Source organism: Tachypleus tridentatus, chromosome 4, assembly GCF_004210375.1.
Source record: "Tachypleus tridentatus isolate NWPU-2018 chromosome 4, ASM421037v1, whole genome shotgun sequence".
In the NCBI taxonomy this organism is placed as follows: Eukaryota; Metazoa; Arthropoda; class Merostomata; order Xiphosura; family Limulidae; genus Tachypleus; species Tachypleus tridentatus.
Genome location: NC_134828.1, coordinates 67,882,120 through 67,898,401, shown reverse-complemented (window position 1 = coordinate 67,898,401; position 16,282 = coordinate 67,882,120). Strand labels below are relative to the sequence as shown.

Here is a 16,282-nt window from a genome sequence, read left to right as displayed (position 1 = left end):
AAATCAAATAAACAAATTTCCTCCAAAAACTGTAAAAAATATGCATAAACACATACACCAAAAACGCATTCAACAATAAACAAACAATAATAAATCCAAAGAAAGAAGAAAACCTTCCGCTGCTACATTCCACATATTCTTGATATAAGCGAAAAAATAACTAACACTGGAAAAAAACAACTTGGCTCAAAACGTAATATTTCAGAAACATTCAGAACTGAAACTAAAATTAAATCATTATAAAGGAACAACTTTATACATATATTAAGTAATAACCTAAAATCTAAGTGCAGCGTCTAACAACCTCGTACCCGTTTACGCTCTCTTCCCTAAGATATGTGCACAGCAAGAGTCTCGTGCAAACTCTCTTTGTTAACCCGAAGATCGAAAAGTTGTTCTGTACTTTATTTTAATTGAAGATTTAATACTGTCTTTAGGATACAAGTTGTTAGACTGTGTCATACTCCAGAACGTGAGCTATGTGAAACTGAAACTGGTACTATTGTGTATATTGGTACAATGCTCTGTTTTATAAATGATGATTTAATTCCAAGTACCACCTAGCATTTATGCTAGCAAGTCGTATTCTTTTTTCCACTTCTGTTAAAATGTCTCCTGATCCCAGAACAAGCCAATTTTAACGTATATTTTAATGAATGTTTAAAGTATTCTAAAATTATGAATTGGTAATACCCCATACAGTTAAGTCCTTCTATCAAAAATACGATTGCTTTCTCTACGACAGTACGTTTTAAATTGAGACATTCAATTCCTGCTATTCATTTAGAGTAGTTAACAGGTTAGTGTGGTTTAGGGGAGGGGATGATGACTTACCTATCGTTTCAAAACTAGGTACGGCTAAAGCAATCAGAAATGAGCAGCTTTGTGTAAAAATAAACAAAGAATAACAACAATTAAAATATAGCCAATCATTACAGTTTATTGCTTAATCAAACAGTTACTTTGTTGCATTTTACCACAGCATAAAGTGTTTGATGTTCACTGTTTTTCTAAACATTAAACAAAATGTAACAGCTCACATAATAAAAGTTTTCAAATTCTGATAATTCTCTTTAAAAGTGCAGATGTTTTAAGACATTTCCAATTAATAAAACCTAAACTTCTCTATCGAAATGCTTTTTAAATGCATGTGTAATACAAAAACAATTACGTTAATTGTAAAAGAAAACATTGAAAGACTTTTTTAGACTCATTTGAGATGTTTCATGTTTTGTTTGTGTTGTTTTCAGATTTAAGTTAGCATAGATAAAAAATATGTGTAACACAAAAGGAGAAAAATAAAATAGAAGTAAAACCCACTGAGACATTATTGAAACAACAATAGTTTTTTGTAGTTTTAGTGACGAATTAATTACTTGATACAACGCAAAAATTTGTATTAATATAATCTGTACGTATCTTTTCGAATATACCCTGAAGTAATACATTATTCGTGATACTCTAATAATGTAAAGTTTTTCTTTATAAATAGACCAAGTAATATTCATAATACGATCTTTATTTTCTGGTAACTTGGCAAAACGGTCAGAGAAGAGAAACTATTATTTTTTTAGTGTGTTACGTATTATTATTTATTTCAAACGAGAATCAAATTTTTAATGTATTCCATATAACTAGGAATTTTAATTTAGAAGTTCATTGAATTTCGCTATGTATGAAATTTATGATATCAAATGCATCAAAAAATATATTGAAACAAATGCAGGTGTTAAAACATTTTTAATAAGAAAACCGTAATAAAAATAACGGTTGCTATTAATTATTTACCTCAATTGTTTCTTTATTGTTAACAACTGAAAACTTTCTTAGCTTAAATGCAGTGAGAATTTCTAGGCTGCTGAAACGAAAAACAAAAATGTCCAATTTTTGAATCACTGATAAATTCTTGACTTGATAAGCTAAAATATAGAGAAACATTTTTCGTCAAATTAAAGTAATTGAACGTGATTAACCTTAAAGAGGATGACATTTTTTGGTCTGTTTACGTTAAATACAAGATAGAAGATAGGTATGTAAGCCCATCCACTTATTGAAACACTTCCTGGACTTATTTAGTACTGATTACATAGATTTTAATAGCTATGAGTTACTTTGTTTTTGACTAAAAAATCAGTTATCGGAGATTCTGCATCCGTAAATCTTCTACTCAAGCAAAGCTAAACAAATGAAATATTACTTATTTGATAAGGCAGCTGTTGCCTACAGTCTTATTATATAGTTCAGATAAACAGTAACGTTGCTGAGAGTTGAGATGTTACTAATTTAATGGCTTGGAATCAGTCATACAAGGTATCAAAATAGCAGAAAAACTCCATCAGAACCTTCTTTCTCAGCTAACATAATAATCCAAATGTTTATAACTTAATAACCTTCAGAAAATTTTTAATTTAATGTCGACACATCTTTTTGATTCTTGAAATAATACGCTCTCACATATACACACACATATATATAAAACAATGAATGGAATAGCTTTATTAAACCTCATAAACAATTCATAATTTATACGTTTGATGCTTGTTCAATAAAGGTCCCTAAAATTGACGTACTTGAAAACTTACCCATAAAATTAAGAATATCACAAAACAGTTGTTTTAGAACATATTTCAACAGAATTGATAGCACATCTAAGTGACGAAACAATTTCAGTTATGAATACTAAATGTCAAACTGTTGAATATTTACGTTTCTATAGATATTGTTCACACTAAATATTGTGAACATGGGTATGTCTCAAATCTTATCAAAAATAGCACGAAATCCAAAGATTATTGTTTAACGTACAAAATGGAGCATTTAGAATAAATACAGAAATCATAAAAGGGTTAAAAAAAAAAAAAGGGAGTTAAGGGTACTTTGTGTAACAGTCAGTAACTGTCAAAAACAGGTTTTTTTGTGAACCCGACGATGACCGAAAAAGGTCGAAACATTGTTCGCTCCTCTTCGTAAAATATTTTCTCAACCAAAACGAGCCGTTTTTACATATATATTTTTCTCTACAAGTGGGTTTTACTCAAAATCACTGTTATAAGACACTGAATATTATTCACGTTTTTTGCAACAAATAAAAATTTTGATTTGAATTTCACGCGAAGCTACACTCGGGCTATTTGTGCAAGTCGTCCCTAATTTAGCAGTGTAAGTCTACGGGACTAACAGCTAGTTGACACCACCCATCGCCAACTCTTTGGCTACACTTTTACTAACGAATAGTTGGATTAACCTTAACGTTATAACATTAAAACTTTCATGTTCAGCATTTTTTAAATGAGCAAGAAATCCTCTGTATCTACCAACCATTCAAGTTGCACCATCACGTGCACAAAATATATTTTCAAAACAGATTTTCAAAACAATTCTTCACGTCTTTAATAATTGTTTCATATCACCTTTGATGTCTGTTGTAATCTTTCAAGCAAAAAGCACATCCTCTCTGAACTGATTATCACCCAAAAATCTAATTTGTGTCATCAGTAGGGCTTCATTATCTTGTAAACAGGATTCATCAATTTGCAGAGCAAACTCTCTAACTTGTAATTGTGAGACTAGTTAATTTTCAACATCATTTGCCATTTCATCGATACGCTTTGATACTGATGAGTTGCTTATAGGGATGACCTAAGTAATTTCATGTGGATTATGATTTACTACAGTTGAAATTACAACAGACACTGCTGCAAAATCAAATATTCACCTACATCATGTGGCTTGCCAGCTTTTGCTATTGAATTGGAAATCTCGTAGGAGATTTTTACTTTTAGTAGTTCCTGGTACGGCCCCTAGTGACTCAGAGGTATGTGTGCGGACTTACAACACTAGAAACTGGGTTTTCATACCCGTGGTTGCCATTGTGTACTTTGTGCTTAATTAAAACAACAACAGTCCTGGGAAGAAGTGTAGTTTTCCAGTTGCTTATGCGTAAAGTAAATGGAAAAGACCAATTTTTCTCTTGAAACTTTGCTTTTGTGACCTGAGAGCGAATAACGAAAACATGATGGAAGACTATATTTTGGGACTGATACGTGATTGTGACATGCATTACAGTCGCATATTTCGAAAAACTACTCATTTCTAAAATTCTTGTGCATTTTTGTATAACCTGAAAATAAATACATGTAAATCTTGATTCATATGTTGTTTTATTACACGTTATGTAAATGAAAATGTGCAAATTTTCCAATTTTTACAGAGAAAATAAGTTAGTTTCTAAATTTCATTATCCAGGTCACAAAAGCGAAGTTTGAAGGAAATAATGGCCATTTTCTGTACTTATGCAACATAAGCAATTAAGAAATAACACATGCTATCCAGGAACAAAATTTATGTTTCATGGGGTTATTTTATACCTCAACAGACTGGGACATTTTTAGAGGAAATACTTCGAGATTGCAGACTTGCCGTTGACACAGGGAACAAAGATATATTTGAAGTCGTGAAAACTGTATTTTGAGCACTACGCTACGCAATGTGTTATTTTTTTCTGTGCTCACCGCGGGCATCGGAACTAAATTATTATAGTTATAAGGGTATTTTTTATGTGAATTATTCCTTGTAAAATTAAAATCCACAATGTTTTCTGTATACGTAATAAAACATTTGATTATCATTTACATAATTTGCTGCTGAAGAAGAAAAGTTCACCTTTCCAAAGCGCTCTCGACTCTCTGAGGTTCGCAAGTTCGAATCCTGGTGAAACAAAAACATGCTCACCATTTAAACTGTGGGGGCGTTGTAATGTGACGGTCAATCACACTATTCGTTGGTGAAAGAGTATCCCAAGAGTTGGCGATGGGTGGTGTTGACTTGGTGCCTTCCCTCTAGTCCTACACTGCTAAATTAGGGACGGCTAGCGCAGATAGCCTTCGTGTAGCTTTGCGTTTTTACATATATAAAAACCAAACAAAGTGCTTGGGTTATACGATTTCTATTTCATTTCTATGAAGATTTTTTCAACCTACGTGTTTTACCAACATCATGAGTTTACGTAGAATAATATTCATCCAAATATTTTATTTATGAACACACAAGTCTCAGTGTTACATTGTTCTATAGGTTTCAGGAAGTGTTTGCAATGTAAGTAATATTTAGCTTTTATTCCTATTAAAGACTTTTTTAGTTCGGGTCCAGTGGTTATTGATCTGGACCATATGTCCAAAGATCAGCGATTCGCACCTCCTTACCACAGAGAGAAAAAAGGTGTTCTGCACTGTTGTGCAATGGGTGTGCTATAAGAGAGACAGTCAAATATAAATATTCGATCAGAATAACCAATGAATTGACAGTGAATGATATTGTATAAATTCCTTCCGTCTAATCATTCACTTCAAAAGTATGGACGTCTGGAGTAGACAGCTGTAGAATAGCTTTGCGTAAATTTCATCAACCAACAACAGTTACTTATTTCAGTTCTTAAACATTGACTTCTTGGGATTTTGTCCAATGATTCTTGTTGAATTAAAGACACCTATAAATGATAATTTCTGGTTTTGTTTTGATGAGAAAGTTATATTAAATAGAGTGTTCAATGTAATGTAGTTAGTATATTATTTTTATGCGTGTTAAATACAAGTTCACGTACAGGATATAAGCGATACAGCTTGGTAGATTAACTTTCTACCATACCTTTAAGAGTTCACAAGCACTGTATCTTTTATCTTCATCAACTTCTAAGCACCTGTCTAAGAAATCTTTAAACACTGACGACAGGTTATCTTTATATTTGATGTTTGGCTTCCCATTTCTTGCTATTAAATCTTTTACCTGAAAAAGGATTGTGACTTGATGACTAAATCAATAACCTAACTTTAACAACACAAAATATTAAAGCAAAGCATTAATGCATCCAAATTTTTAAAATACTATAATTTTGTTCACTGAAAGCCTCAAAATTTTATACTATTGCTGTACCAAAGTCTTTAATTATCTGTCTACTTCAATGTTGATGATTTTTAAAACTTAAACAACTTACATAGAAGAAAAATGGGAGACATTCAAGTAAGAAAAACTCAAATTCAATCTACTTTTACTCTTTGGTTCTAAGTACTCATTGCCAGCACTTACCACGTCAGGATCTTCGTCGTAGTAAGGAGGGCTACCATCTAACATTTCAATTGCTGTGATACCTAGTGACCATATGTCAACTTTAGGCCCATACTCTTTTCCTCTTACTATTTCAGGAGCCATCCAGTAACGAGTCCCAACTTCAGATGTCCTTTTGTTTCGTTCTTCGGATATTTTTGCACATAGTCCGAAATCACTTGTGTGATGGAAAGAATCAAAAGAAAGTTATCATATCAATAAAGTAGCTGGTGTTAAAAAGTTTAAAATACAATTAAACATGATAATTATGGTTTAAACATGGAAAATAGATAAAATATTGGCTTAAAGTGTGTTGTAAACATAAATAAGTACAGATATCGATTTATGCTTTTCCAATGTTCTCAGTTTCTTTATTGTGGGTTAAAATTAAAGCTATGTGAGAAACAGCACTTCTAATCTATCTTTTATATCCTGTAATACAAAAACAAACAAGCTTTTCATTCGATATTAGAACTAAAGTTAAATACAGTTGTATTTCATTTTCCACATTCCTCGTAATTTGTTAATTGAGGTTCAGAATTAGAGGTATATAAAAGATTGATGTTTTCATTTTTTACATACTTTTCATTTTCAGCAACAACACACAATTTAAGAAAACTATGTCAACAGTAATACATCTGTAATTAACATGTTTTATAATACCCAAATCTTTGAAAGTTAAACTTCAGATAGAAAGGATTCAAAAACAATATAAATATTTTTTGTGTGTTGTGTTTGCTCATTGTATAATACTTCTGGTTCATAGTACCTGGAGCCAAATGTTACTTTCCATTCATATGTACATATAATTTATAACAAGTTCTTTATGTAATGGTGCTTTTCGTGAAATAAACTATTACAAAAAAGTTAAAAAACTTAGAAATGCACATGTTCACAAATGTATACATGTCTAAAAACTAACCTGGTTTTATCCTCCAATCCTTTCCAAGTAAAATGTTATCACTTTTAATATCTCAGTGAATAACATTGTTAAAATGCAGAAAGTCTAATCCCTTGAGAACCTAAATAAAATATTAGTTTATTTTAAAAATTAATATCTCAAGATGTCAGTTTAATTTTTATTCAGTCTGCTTTAGTTATTTAATATCTTATATATGTATATATATATCTCTATGCATACACATTTATATATACATACATATATATATCAGTTTATCCCATACGTAATGTCTGCAAAATTAATATCAAAAGTCAATCATCATTTCTGTCTTTGTAAAAGGCTATAATGACTGAAATATGTAGTAGGACAAGTAAGAGAAACCTATTAATAACAATCAATACAACTTACTTACTTACAAACTGCTGATATTTCACTTTCACAGAAACAGGTTTCGTTGATAACATTAGTCAGGCAGCCAACTTCTAAATATTCCATTATTATCTAAACAAAAAAAAGTTTATGATTTCTCTTACAGTTTTTTCCTTAATTAAATTATACAGAATAATGAGACAGAAGAATTTACTTTTCCTGATTTGAAATTCTGACAGAAGTCACATACCTAATCAAAATAGCAAAGTTGTTTAAAATATTCTTAATGACGAAAGAAACAAGGTAAAATCACTTCTTTAACATTGTTCAGGAGTTATACACTTATGATATAGTAAAATGTGTAGTTCAAAGAAAAAATTACAAATTCAATTTAAAGAGTGAATTAGAAAAGAACACTTTTCTACATCCTTCCTACTTTTATCTACTTCTACTTTTATTTTACTATGTGAAAAGATTTTTTGAAGTACATTCATGTATATTGAACACTGAAGTTGTTATATCATCCAAAAAATTTATAAAATATTATGTTGGATGGCATTTTGTGTAAGAAACTGAAAATTTAATATTTATTGCATTAAACATTAAACAATGTTCAAGGTTTTCCATGTCATGCTCCATTTCAGTGTATTGTATAAACTGCTGATAATTTAACAAACTCAATTTCTCCTAAAAAAAAAAACTTCAACAACTATATATACAGGGTGGCTTCTGAGTCCCATCCCATCCATATTTTATTATGTTATATTCAATTACGCATGTATTATAAATTTGTTTCTTTCTTTTAAAGAAATATAGCCGATGTAAGCCCATTTACACTTCATGAGTGTATTGTGAAAAGTACGTGGGTATATGAGCGCAAGGATACTGGTGAAACCACACAGATACTCTGGATACATATGATATATGCATAGGTAGGGAGTTACGGGCCACCCTGTAGACGGTGAACCAAACATATGTAAGTAGAAATTGAATGAACTAAATGTATAAACTAAAATTGCCAATGATATATTTTGTGCTAGAACAGAAAGTGTGCTAGCAGTAGCACAGTATGTCAGTATAAACTTATTTGAAAGTCATATACAGTGGAACCCCTCTAAGCGGCCGCCCCTTGAAAGCAGTCATTCAATCACAGTCCCTTTTTTGTTTACATATCTCTATGTACAGTGGAACCCCTCTATTCAGGCCAGTTTGTCTCAGTCTCAAAGGTGGCTGCTTTGGAGAGGTTCCACTGTATATGGAATAAATTAAATTTGTTGTGTCAGAATTGATTGATTGATTGATTTAGTGTTTTATGGCACAAAGCAGCGAGGCTATCTGCGCCAGACATTCGGTAAAAATGTAAAAAAATAAAAAAATAAAAAATAAATAAATGTAGTAATAGACATAAATGGAACTGAAGGTAAAACAAAAAAGTATAAAACCAATGTTGACACCTAGTCTACAATGTTAAGATAAAAGGTAGAGTATAAGAAGTTGTAAGGTATTTACTCTAGCAAAAAGGTAATGATCATAACCCGCCAGGAAGATTAACAGGTAAGTTCAAGAACCACCGTCAATCACCTGAAGTTGGCCTTTCCAGTCCTGGTTCTGGGTTATGTGTCATAGCAGCTATTATCAAAATGTAAAAGAAAGTAAAGTTTTAAAAGACACTCCATAAAATCGTAATAATGAGTAGCCAAATGTCCAGTAAAAGGATAAAGTCAAGTAAATGGAGTAAAATTTGTAGAAGTAATTGAAGATAAAAGCAAAGCGGCAATTAAGACAGAAAATGGCGTAAAACCAATGTTGACATCCAGTCAACAAAGTTGTAAAGAACTACCTGTAGCAGAATGGTAATGATCGTAACCCGCCAGGAAGACTAACAGGTAAGTATAAAACCACCGTCAGTCACCTGAAGTTGGTCTTTCCAGTCCTGGTTCGGGTTATGAGTCAATATGGCCAGTACTAAAAAGTTAATTAGTAAAAGTGTGAAATGATATGCAGTAAAAGTATAATAACAACTCGCCAGGATGACTAACGGATAGTTCAAACAGGAGCGTTAGTCACCTGAAGTTGGCCTTTCCAGTCCTGGTGTCGAGTTATTTAATGTTCTGGCCATTGTCCAATGTCAAATTGAATGACAGAGATTAAAACTGTAAAAAGGAACCACAATTTAAAAGGTGTAATGAATAAACATGCAACACTTAAATGAGATTAAAAGGTTAATGGCCATTAAAAAATTAAAACATTATCAAGGTGGACAGAGTCACCATCACCAATAACTCTGTCCAATGTTACAGATTGACCCTGGGAAAAAATATGTTTAAAATATTGCCGTCGTTGAGAATTGTAACGATGGCAAGAAAGTAAAACGTGGCTGATAGTGATTTGAGTGTTAGACAAATTACACATTGGTGCATCAGTTCCAGATAAAAGAAAATGATGAGTTATAAAACTGTGACCAATGCGTAGCCTAGTGAGAACAACTTCCTCCTTCCGAACTTTACGGAAGCTAGATGGCCAAAGTCCAATTTTGGGTTTGATTTGAAAAAGTTTGTTGTCACGTTGCTCACTCCAAGTAGACTGCCAGCTGGCATGGAGCCGACCCTTGAAGATAACACCATAGTCCATGTACGGAATAGGCATAGGAGTGATGGTGCTGAAGCAGACATATTTAGCTGCCATGTCTGCAAGCTCGTTCCCGCGAATACCAACATGGCCTGGTATCCAGAAAAACTGGATTGAAGTAGCTGCTAATGAGAAACGGGCCATTCGATTACGAATATCAGCGAGAATAGGATGTGAGCCAACGTGTAGCGATTCCAAGGCAAGTATAGAACTAAGCGAATCAGTATAAATAGTGCAGTTGGAGTACTGCTCAGCTGCAATATGATCCAGGGCAAGAGATATGGCATACAGTTCAGCAGTGAACACAGAAGCTGTAGAAGGGATTCTGCATGCAACTACTGACCCATAGCAAACCATAGCAGAGCCCACTGAATTACCTGATTTGGAACCATCTGTATAAATAGGAACTGAATGATTGTTTGAAAGATATTCATTGAATAAAAGACAGTACTTCCAATCTGGAGTATCTGCCTTTTTTAGGTGACTGAAAGAAAGGTCACATTTGGGGGCTGTAATAAGCCATGGTGGGATGGGCCGACCTGTGGAACATGCAATGTTATCCAAGGACAGACCCAATTCATCCAATTGCTTCCAGATGCGAAGGCCAAACGAGCAATGACAGATCGTCTGTTCTGAAAAGTACTGCCCACCGAGGAAGGAAAACACATTTCCAGGTGGGATGCTTTGGTAAGGAATGAAGTTTCAAGTAAATTGTAAAGATAGTTGCAAACGGCGAAGGTGTAGAGAAGGTTCATGAGATTCAATGTATATACTTTGAACTGGAGAGGTACGGAAAGCCCCAGTGCAGAGTCGAAGTCCTTGGTGATGAACGGGTCCAGCATCTTTAAGGCGAGGGTCTGGCAGAGCCATAGACCATTGATCCATAATCGAGTTTCGATCTAATAAGAGCACGATATACCTTTAACATTGAACAGCGATCTGCCCCCCAACTGGTAGAAGAGAGAACACGGAGGATGTTCAGTGCTCTTGTGCATTTGACCCAAGCTGCTTTAAGTGTGGTATAAAGGTCAGTTTACGATCAAAGATAAGCCCCAAGAACTTGGTCTCGGGACAACTGGCAGCAAAACTCCACCGATATGAAGTTCAGGATCAGGGTGAATACCCGTTGATGGCAAAAGTGCATGCATACAGTTTTGGAGAGAGAGAAATTAAAGCCGTTCGCCATAGTCCACTTCCATTACACAATTGAGGGCGGTTTGTAGTTGCCGCTCAATATATCTCATGTTTGACGACTGACATGAGATGTGAAAGTCATCGACATACAGCCCATTCGCAACAGTGAAAGGGAGTTGTTCAGTGATGGCATTTATCTTTATACTGAAGAGTGTAACACTCAATACACAGCCTTGAGGGACTCCAAGTTCCTGTACAAAAGAACGGGAAAGTGTCGAACCCACACGAACCTGGAATCTCCTGTCCATTAAAAAAATTTTTAATAAACATGGGTAGATGGCCACGTAACCCATATGTATGGAGATCTCAAGAAAACGCCATACCTCCATGTTGTGTCGTAAGCCTTCTCTATGTCAAAGAATATTGATACAAGATGTTGGCGGTTGAGAAAGGCTTCTCTGATAGATGTTTCAAGACAAATTAGGTGGTCTGTGGTGGAGTGCTGTCCACGGAACCCACACTGGGTGGGCGAGAGGAGGTTGTTTGATTTAAGGAACCAAACAAGACGAGCATTAACCATCCTTTCTAATGTCTTACAGAGACAGCTCGTCAAAGCAATTGGATGGTAGTTTGAAGGAATCTTGGGATCTTTCCCTGGCTTAGAGAAAGGTAAAATAATAGCCTGGCCAAGCATCAGGAAAAACATTCTTCTGCCAGATCCGATTGAAAACAATCAGAAGGACATTAAGAGAAGCAGGAGATAAATGGTGCAGCATGTCATAATGAATATCATCAGGTCCAACAGACGTACTGGCAGACCGATGAAGGGCCATTTTTAGTTCCACCAGGGTAAAGGGACGATTATAGTCAAAGAAACAGTTAGTTCGAAAGGAAAGAGGTGATCGCTCCGCCCGAGTCTTGATGGCCAGGAAGGTGGAGGAACAAGCAGAAGTGCTAGATACCCGCAAAAGCTTTCACCTAGAGTGTTAGCGATGTTCAACATCAGTCACCTCCTGACCATCAGAGAGTAAGATCGAGAGGGGATAGAATTGTAGTGTCCATTAACCTTTCAATCCTGTCCCATATGATCTTGGAACTGGTGGTAGAAGATATACTGGTTGTGAACTTAATCCAAGATTCCTACTGGCTGTGACGCCTTACCCACCTAGCATGTGCACGGCCCGTTGGAAAGCAACCCGGTTTGAAAGTGTGGGATATCTACGAAAAGTATCCCAGGCCCGCTTTTGAGCCTTCCGTGCTAAGTGGCAAGCAGGATTCCACCACGGACGAGGATATCGTGGAAAACGTGTCGAGGTTTTAGGAATACACTGAGCAGCTGCATGTGTAATACAGTCAGTTACCGCTGCTACACAGTCGTCTATTGATGGCTGATTTACGATGGCAGGATCAAGTTCTGCGAGAGCAGTGAAAGTGGACCAGTCTGCCTGATCCAGCTTCCACCGGGCACGCTGGTAGGGTGGCATCGACCACGCCAGTCTCTCTATAAGGATTGGAAAATGATCACTGCCTAGTGGATTACTGTCAACCCTCCATGAAAAATGGGAAAATAATGAAGGGGAGCAAACTGAGAGATCAATAGCGGTAAAGGACTGACTAGGTGCATGAAAGTAAGTGGAAGAACCAGTATTGAAAAGAGAAAGATTGTGATCAGAGAGCATCCGCTCTACAGATCGCCCCTCCCATCAATAATAGCACTTCCCAGAGGGGATGATGTCCATTAAAATCTCCTAGGATTAGAAACGGAGATGGCAATTGTTCAACGAGAGCATCCAGATCTGATTGATCATATGTCTTTCCAGGGGACAGGTACAGAGAACAAACAGTGATGGTATGACCCAAGGAAACACGGATGGCTGCAGCCTCCAAGGGTGTGTTGAGTGACAAAGACAGGGTGGGCACGTGTTGATCAACCAACAGTGCCACCCTCCATGTACTCGACCATCACACAACCTGTCATTTCTGTACAGAGAAAACTGCCGAATGGAGACAGTATCAGCAGTTTTGAGAAATGTTTCTTGTAAAGAAAGACAAACAGGATGGTAGGAAGCAATCAGCATTTTGATATCATCCAGATTAGAACATAAACCTCGACAGTTCCATTGTATCAAGGTGGCCATTTTTAAGGACGGGTAGGTGAAGTGGCTGGAGAACCCTTCGATTTACGACCACGCCTTTTTTCTTTACTGTCTTTAGTTGGAGGAGGTCTATCAACCTCCATGGATCCTGCTCTGTGTTGGGTGGGCAGGTTTTGTTATTGGAAGGGAATCTAGTGACTGAGGACGCTTGAACGAATAATTGTGTTGTCTCTTGTGGTGGGAGAAAAGATGTATCAGAAGAAATGCCTGTATTTGAAACTGAAGGACGTGGATCTTGAGGTGTGTTGGAAGGTATGGGAGGGACAGAGATAGGTGTGGTAGTTGATTCATCAACCTTTTAACCACGGAGGTCAAAAGGCTTTTCATTTGTTTTGAAAACGATTCTTTTGGAGGCACAGAGAGATCTGTCTGCACTCCCACTGTAGTTGTGGAATGAAGTGCAGCAGCATATGTCCGAGATGGAGTTGTGGACAGCAATTTCCGAGCCTCAGGATAACTAATGTTATGTGTCGTTTTCAAACGCTGCACCTCTTTTCCTCCAACCATTTTGGGCAAGAATGAAAGTATGAGGGTGAGAACCATTGCAGTTTACGCAATGTGGGTTCATGTCACAGTCATAGGCATCGTGGTCCTTGCCTCCACAACGAGCACATGTCAGGGAACCACGACAAGATGTCTTTGAGTGGCGAATCTCTGACATTGGAAACATCGAAGAGGGTTTGGTATGTATGGTCAACCCTGCAAATGAGATAACCTGCCTTGATGGTGGCAGGTGCACGTGGTGAAGTAAATGTTAAAACGAGGGTATTTGTTGGCAGTGTAATTCCATCTTTGCGAGTGGAGATGCCTCACTGCAGAAACTCCTTGAGTGGAGAGACCAGCGAGAATTTCTGACTCGGGAACGTTCTTCAAATCCTTTCAACAATAACTCCTCGTGAAGAATTCAAGGCAGCATGGGGTGTAACCTCAATAGGTATATCCCCAATTGCCTTTGATTTCAACAGGAGTTCACTGTGTTGGGATGTGGATGTTTCAACTAATATGTCACCAGATCAAGTTTCTTTACTGACTTTGGAGAGCCAGCAAGTCCCTCTAGTCCCTTTTGAATAAAAAAAGGGGACATTTGCCCTAAAGGTTTTTCCGAAGAGAATATAATATAAGAAAATGAGGTACGTGTGTTACTGATGTTGAAGATTGCTGTTCTGAGTATTCAAGACGTGGTCGCTACCCATTGACTGTTTTTTTACAATTTTATTTAATTTTTTTGAGGATCCCTAGGAAAAGGAAAAAAATTCGGTACCCACTGACCCCACCCACCATGGAGCCCTACAAGGGGACGCACTACAAAGTCACGCAAGGACAATGCAGCAACGCCAGGGTTTCGTGAGCACTATACCCAAACACCAGCATCAGGCACAATGTCCACAACACCCGTTGAGAACTTCCAACACTGGTACTTGGTTGACTCTAGCCCAAGTGGACCAGCCAATTGACCCAAGGGGGCCACCCAAAGGCCGCCTGCCTACAGGAATTGAGGCCAAAGTGGTGTGTTAGGGTTGGACCCCTCAACCACCAGGATCTTCTCCTCCCCTTCACGGGTCGCCACGCACGGCAAACACGTGGGTGGATGTTTAGATCCCAGAGAAGGTAACCAGATAGAACAGAACCTTCCCTGGGAGGTCCCCTCACCACGTACAGGAATCCACACCGAGGGGTTGTGTCAGAAACAAATGTGGATGTAACCCACAGTCTCCTCTATAACAACAATTTAAAATTCACACATCTATGAGTAATATGTAAAAACATTCTTATACTTGTAGGGTTGCTCAAAACTATCCCACTTAATTAATTAAAGCTGGTACCTTTACCTTCACTCTATAACTAGTAAATTTAAAAATAAAACAGAGTTAACTAATATATAACGCTAAAACACTTACCCAGAGTTCATCACCGGCAATGAAGCTGTCCAAGTAGTTCACAATATTCGGATGTTTTTTCTCCTGGAGCACTGAAAGTTCGGTGATGAGAAGTTCTTTTCTAATTTCTTCCGTTAAGTTAATCTGCTTTATAACCACCTCCAACCCTGTTTCTGTTTCTACTGCTGAATACACAGTTCCTGAACATCTGAAACAATAAAATATCATAAGAATCTGTAATGTGCCAATATGTGAATGCATTACCATCCACTACTGATAAAACAAAAAAGGATTATATGCTTCTAATCTTATATATTTGAAGGTGATAAAATTGAATGTTTACTTCATAATACAGCAATTAAAAAATCGTTCCCAATTAAATGTTTGTTATTATATAAATGTTACTCTGACATACTGATAAAAATATACGATAGACTATATTCACATAAGTAAGTACAACCTTTTAAAATTACATTAATAAACTTTTGTAAGAGTTTAGCCATTGTATACAAAATGTACTCATAATGTGATGATAGTTTCCAGCTTCTAATACTATGGTTTAGCAAAGTCAACATCCACAAATTAATCCATTGCAGTGACAGTATGCTTTAAAGCATTACAATATTAATGATACAACAAATTATTTTGATCTAATAAACCTTGTAGCCTTGTGTGTCATGTCAAAGATGTCTTTCTACACTGTTCCTCGGCAAAATAATAGTCCATGAGTTGGGGGTCAGTGTTAATGGAAAGTTACCTTCCTTCTTGTCTCACAATAATAATTTAAGGATGGCTAGCACAAAATGTTGGTGTGGTTTGTTTTTAATTTTGTGCAAAGCTACACAATGGGTATCTGTGCTAGACATCCCTAATTTTGAAGCGTAAGACTAGAGGGAAGGCAGCTTGTCATAACAGCCCACTGCTAACTCTTGGGCTTCTCTTTCACCAAGGAATAGTGGGATTAGCCATCACATTATAATGCCCACATGGCTGAAAGGGCAAGCATGTTTGGTGTAAGAGAGATTCCAACCTGCGATCCTCAGATTACAAGTCAAGTGCCTTAACCACCTGGCCATGCCGGGCCTCTTTTGAAAAACAAAACAAGTTTCAATATTATT

The 16,282-nt window shown here is 36.2% G+C and overlaps 2 protein-coding genes across 7 annotated transcripts in view; one reads left to right on the top strand and one right to left on the bottom strand.

Moving 5' to 3' along the window:
- Positions 1 to 16,282, top strand: part of LOC143249367 (uncharacterized) — a 141,676-nt gene that overhangs the window by 6,380 nt on the left and 119,014 nt on the right. For both annotated transcript variants that reach the window (XM_076499104.1, XM_076499100.1), the window contains exon 2: positions 8,178 to 8,345. The gene's annotated coding sequence lies outside the window, so the exon portion shown is untranslated. The remainder of the gene's footprint in view (positions 1 to 8,177; positions 8,346 to 16,282) is intronic.
- LOC143249366 (serine/threonine-protein kinase Pak-like) overlaps positions 1 to 16,282 on the bottom strand; it is a 69,607-nt gene that overhangs the window by 50,446 nt on the left and 2,879 nt on the right. For all 5 annotated transcript variants that reach the window (XM_076499096.1, XM_076499093.1, XM_076499097.1 and 2 more), the window contains 4 exons: positions 15,186 to 15,372; positions 7,413 to 7,501; positions 6,082 to 6,277; positions 5,644 to 5,781 (listed from right to left, as the gene is read on the bottom strand). In XM_076499096.1, the coding sequence (XP_076355211.1) occupies positions 5,644 to 5,781; positions 6,082 to 6,277; positions 7,413 to 7,501; positions 15,186 to 15,372 (610 nt within the window). The remainder of the gene's footprint in view (positions 1 to 5,643; positions 5,782 to 6,081; positions 6,278 to 7,412; positions 7,502 to 15,185; positions 15,373 to 16,282) is intronic.